This window comes from Dipodomys ordii, unplaced genomic scaffold, assembly GCF_000151885.1.
Source record: "Dipodomys ordii isolate 6190 unplaced genomic scaffold, Dord_2.0 Scaffold3, whole genome shotgun sequence".
Taxonomy (NCBI): domain Eukaryota; kingdom Metazoa; phylum Chordata; class Mammalia; order Rodentia; family Heteromyidae; genus Dipodomys; species Dipodomys ordii.
Genome location: NW_012267219.1, coordinates 18,489,952 through 18,495,951, shown reverse-complemented (window position 1 = coordinate 18,495,951; position 6,000 = coordinate 18,489,952). Strand labels below are relative to the sequence as shown.

The window sequence follows — 6,000 nt, the reverse complement described above, 5'->3', positions numbered from 1 at the left end:
AGCTTACATTGGCACACAGAAGTTCAGAGTGTCTTCATAGAATTTTCCTTCAGGACAGTTGCAGCCTTCAGCACAGTCATCATTGCACTGCTCCGGGGAGGAGAGAGAGGTGCAGGACCGGTGACAAAATGAGGAACATTGGTGGTACAGCATGCCCTGCTGGCACACCACAGCTGAGGACAAGGGATGGTCAGTGAGACAGACTTGTACATATCACAGAACCATTTCCTGCTTACTTAGAAACCCAGGGTAATCATGAAACAAAAGCTACCTTACACCACTAAACAAGAGACCATAAAAATTCTTTAAAAGACAATGAAGAGATAAAGAAATTAAATGATTTCTTGGCCTCCATAGAAGTATAATAGAAGAATAAAATCTCCACTTTGGTATATTTAAGTGTAACATTCCATAATGTTTGAAACACAATCGTTTTTTTAAATATGGGAGGTCTTTCATATATCTTTATAAACACCCTCTCCTTACTATCTATAATTCATCTATATACCATCATTGTAACCGTTCTAACATTCTTTAAACCTAAATAAACTTTGTCTCATACAAGTAAGAGAAAATTTGACTTTACCCATATTTATAGGTTTTACTGTTTTTCCTTTTTAATCACTTCTATACTTTTTGTAAATGCTTCTCTTTATATAGAACTGACTGATTGTAATGGACAAGCTAAATTAACCTAAAAATACACTTACACAAACATTTAAGAGAATACTAGATAAAACACATATATTGTAAAACACACACACACACACACACACAGAGAGAGAGAGAGAGAGAGAGAGAGAGAAACACTCAGATGCCAGAAATGATGAAGGACAAAATCGAGAACTTTGAATGGAGGAGTGGGGGATCAATTTCATTAGTATGAGCCTTACATTTAATTCATGTAGAAATGAAAAACTAAAGTTGGTCCCTTACACATGAGACGTTGGTAAGCCCTTAAATTATACACTCAAAAAAGTAACTTTTGTTAGGCATTTCTGGCTTACACTTGTAATCCTAGCTACTCAAAAGGTAGATTGAAAAGACTTCACTTTGAAGACAGCCTAGACAAAAGTTCACAAGACTCCTTCTCAACCAATAGCTAGGCATAATGGAGCACATTTTTCATCCCATCTACATAAGAAGATCACATTAGGAGAAAATTGTAGTTACAGGTCAGCCTGGGCAGAAACTTTTGAGAGAACCTACATCTATTTTAAAAAGCTGGGTATAGTAATGTGCACTTGGCTTCATAGCTATGGTAGGAGGATCACAGTCCAGACTGGACTTGTGAAAAACCAAGACCCTTTCTCGAAAAGAAACAATAAACAGGAAAACCTGGGTGACAGTGATTCATGCCTGTAATCCTAGCTATTTAAGCTCCTCAGTTGAATGGAAGTATTAAACAAGGGGTAAGAAATATTTCCAAACATGAAAACCATACACTTTGTCACAACTACTCATCTGTCCCTTTGTAGCACGAAAGTAGCCATAGACAACATAAAAAAAATGAGTTGATTGCTTTCCAGTAAACTTGATTTATAAAAACACATGACAAGGAAAAAGTATTGAGTTCAAACCCCAGTACTGTCAAAAATATATATTTCACTTGATATATTTCACTTGATTGGCCTTCCATTTAAAAAATAAAAGCAGCACTTAAGAACACAACCATCTGTTACCTGATGGTTTTTATCTAACTATCGTACTCACCACAGAATGAAATCTCACTTTGAAAATCAATGGGAACACCACGCTGACCACAGAGGTAGGCGTAGTGAGCAAGAGCATTGCAGAGACAGGAGCTTCCACACTTGCATGCATCATGGCGACACAGCTGATAGTACAGCCCCGGGCTGACGTAGATGTGGCAAGGAGCAAAGAGCTCCTGATGGATGACATCACAGTGTGCCGCATACCCAACTAACAGATAAGAGATTCCATTAAGCTATCACACACTAGTCCAGATCTTACCCTTAGGGGCCAAGTTTCAGAACTAGTCAAGCATCTTGCTTTTCTAAAGAGTAATTTATTGTATGTAACTTTAAATACTAGCAAATTCTCCCAGCTTACAAGGTTTTTTTGGTCTTTCTGTTTATGTTTATGGTAATATAATTAACAATACTTAGTTCTTGTGCAGTAGTCATCTAGCTCTAAACACACAAAAAAAAACACAAAAGAAAACATATTGTGCCTGAGTAACATGAATAACAGCATGGTTGTGAAACAGTAAACTCAATCAATGCATTGCATATGGTTCATCTTAGAAAACCCACATGAAGATCTCAGAGGTTTATCTGCAACATCTTCATGTAAGAAAAGTAGTTCAAGATCACAGATATGATGGCAACTTAGTGGAATATCCAATTACCCAAGAAGGATTGGGAAACCATTTCATTCCAGTGGAATCTCAGATGGTCCTGTAGCAGATGCCACATAGTCCTTGAGTTCAATGTCTGCACAATGCAGAGTGTATAATGTTTCACAGTTATTAGGAACTCAACTATAAATGAAACTATCAATGCAAGAATAACAAATTGAAATTGGGAATTGGAATCTATGAGTATCCTTATATCATTTGGACATAACGTGTGTGATCACAACTTAAAAATTGTTCATTTTTTTTACTATGAGAATGAATATCCTATTTCCTTATAGAAATAAAAAAATAAATTGACATAATAGAGCTTTTAAAAAGATTCAGTCCTGCAGTTTCTTAATATATTGGACTTTGATTGGTTTCCTCATGGATAAAATTGACCCATCTTTTATTATTATTGTTTTGAAAGAATAGATAAGCTGCTGGGCATAAGAGTTGTTTTTATTACTAAGGAATTATACTGAATTTATTTATTTGAGTATTTAAATTATATTTATCAGTAAGAAAACATGGTAGTTGCAGTATTTTTGCATTGAGTGTATGTAGTACCAATATGAAAATAAGTGCAAGACATAGCAGCATACTGTTGGTATATATACTGCTCACCTCAAAAATCCTGGTAAAGTAATCAAACATACCAATGGCACTATTTTTGTGTACCCTAAGAATTTTTAAAATAAAATGTTTTTACAGCATTAAGAAAAGCATAACTCAAGGAGGTTCTTATAAAAAAGATTCTTGGAACTCTGAATTCAGTTCAGAGTTATTGATTTTTGTCTATTTTCATTTCTTTGGAAATCTTTATAAATTTGCAAATTTGAATTTTTAAGTCATATGTTATGGAAAAATGTAAAGGATACAAGTCTGAAAAATCTACATCACAGAAGATAAAAAAATTATGGGGAGGAAAGTGATGGAAAATAAAGCAATATACAAATACATCGAAGATTCTGAGAGAAGAAAGCAGAGGGAAACTGAATTATCAAGTAAGCTTGCTTATGCTTTTAGATTATTTAAAAATTAAAAATAAAGTTTAATATCAAGGAGGTAAGGAAAAAAACAAGTAAGAGTACTTGAAAGGAGGTAGATTTGTGAAAATTTGGAGATAGGGAAAATGGGAGCAGAACTACAAGCAGTAAGTTACAGAGACCAAAAACTTCTTACGCTTTAGACAGGAAAATAAATAAGTTTCAAAATCTTTAAGTTTTAAAGTCATCCTTAAAAATATTTAAGTATTGAGAGCAAGATGTTCTTCCTAGTACAACCAAACTTTAGGTTAATTATTTTTAAAAAGCCTTGTGACAGTCAACAACATTCTCCCACGCAACCCCCACAAAATCTTGAAATTGGATACAGAGGCTCAAGCAATAATAGCAACATACAAAATTAACTACCTAAAAATAGTAAATCTGGAAAAGGAACAAATTAAAATTATGAATATCTAAACAAGCATATAGCCTTTTTCACAAGCTTCTTTTCTTGAAAAAAAATGCAATTTTTTCATGTTCCTTTTTTTTTTCCTCTCAAGCCATGTTAAAGGCTAGAAATGTACTAGCCTTCAACCTGGATTTCTGTGGCTTTAGTACATAAAATAGGAAGAGAGCCCCAAAGCTTCCAAAATATTGGCATTTCAGTAGCATTGTCACTGCAAATTAGAACTCCAGGTAATGATCATCTCAAATTGTTGCCTACTTAGTCGCACAAAACCATCTTTGGCTTCCTGCTTATAGAAACATAATATGTGTTGTGAGTTTAGAACTTGTCATTGGATGATAATAAACAGAAGAGGAATTTGAGTTACCACACTGTAAGAGTGCAACCAAACTTCCAGGAACTATAACAGCATTACTGGAATATTTCCAGAAATATCTCTCAATCATTCAAAGTCTCCTCTGAAAGCTCCAAAGTGCTAATCCACATTTTGGGAGGAAGGGGTATCTAACCACCTTAAAATAGGTACATATCACCCAATGTGGAAGAAATAACTGCATTGTCAAAGATTATAGAACTTATAAATTTTATAGACCACGATAGACAATTTGCCCCATGAAAGTTAGAATGCGTGTGTGACTTTAACTAAGCATCACTATCCCACAAGGCTGTGAAATGTGTGAAATTATGTAATCACTTAATCACAATAAATAATTTGCAAAAAGATAGGTACATATCTAAACACTTTTAAATAGGTAAAATGAAGTGTAATAAAAAAAGTTATCATCATCTGTTCTTTCAAATAGTTTCTATTGCACTAAAAAGGGCTATATAAGGGCAAAACATTAAGCAACAGTATGCAAGAAATGGCACTGATTTGTCATAATTTATGAATCACTATATAATTTTACAAAACTATAGTCAAACATAGAACATTGCTTCTAACTTTACATGCCAAAGGGAACTTACTGTTTTGTTGATTAATATTACAGGGGTCCACCACTGGAACATGTACGGGTGCAAAACATGTGGAGGAAACTCTCCATGCATTGGCGTGCAGTTGCGGAGTGCCTTCTATCATGCCTGATGGAGAACTAGAAAGCAAAGAGAAAGTTCTTCCTAGTCTCTGTTGTTCACTTTATTAATTCGTACTCTTTAAATATTTAAATAATGAGGGGGAAGGAAGGTGGCTCAGTGGTAAAGTGCTTGCCTTGTACGCATGAGGCCCTGGGTTTGATTCCTCAGCATCGCATAAGCAGAAAAAGCCGGAAGTTGGCACTGTGGCTCAAGTGGTAAGAGTGCTAGCCTTGAGCTGAAAAGCTGACAGACAGTGCTCAGGCCCAGAGTTCAGGCCCCATGACCAACAACAACAACAAAAAAATTTCAATAATGTGCCAAGATGTCTTACAGCTTGAATTTTTGCCAGTTTTTTTTTAATCCAAAGGGATTTGTTTCCTTTTATTAAAACTTTACAGGATAACAAATTGTGGACCTAGAGGATTTTATTTTGTCTTCATCTCCACCTTATGAGGAAAACATTCTGTGTTAAATATCCTCAGACTTATAAAAGGCAAAGCTACACTCACCCAGTTCTTGGTGAATTAACCAAATACCACTTAAGTGACATCAAGGGGTTTGGGATAGGTGGCACATGGAGACATAGGTATGTATGGTACAAATCTCTCCTTGCTGAAAGCAAATGTTCTAAATAATAATCTTACTGACACAGCATATCAAGTTCCATGATGAAGGCTAAAATAGTTAGCAAACAAGCCAAAGAAAATTGAGGGGAAATGGTAAAACGTTGCTCTTCTTCCAAATTTGCTAACATTCTTCACTTTCTTTAGCAAATAAAAATGGAAAAGAAACAGTTACCTCTTCAAAGTCAGACTTGGAGACTACAGTAACAACTAGAGGCAAAATATACCATTCCACCTCCATCAGCCATCAAGCTGTATTAATTCAAGAGCCAACATTTGCTCAATGACATTCCCTATTAGACACTGTGCCAGACTGTCACAACAACTTAAATATATCAAACTAGATCTTTCACAAGATTTTGAACATACCACTAGGCCCACTATGTTAATTGCTACAATATGGATGAATGCAGTATCAGCTTTACATCAGATACTCTCATAATCATCTAGCATAGTCATCCTGAACTCTGAGTTACCACAAACACTGAG

At 35.1% G+C, this 6,000-nt stretch overlaps 1 protein-coding gene across 1 annotated transcript in view; it reads right to left on the bottom strand.

The window, feature by feature from the left end:
- Positions 1-6,000, bottom strand: part of Otogl (otogelin-like) — a 148,014-nt gene that overhangs the window by 101,704 nt on the left and 40,310 nt on the right. Inside the window, exons 18-20 of the mRNA XM_013018769.1 lie at positions 4,781-4,905; positions 1,714-1,923; positions 8-173 (exon numbers count right to left, since the gene is read on the bottom strand). Coding sequence (XP_012874223.1) covers positions 8-173; positions 1,714-1,923; positions 4,781-4,905 — 501 coding nt within the window. The remainder of the gene's footprint in view (positions 1-7; positions 174-1,713; positions 1,924-4,780; positions 4,906-6,000) is intronic.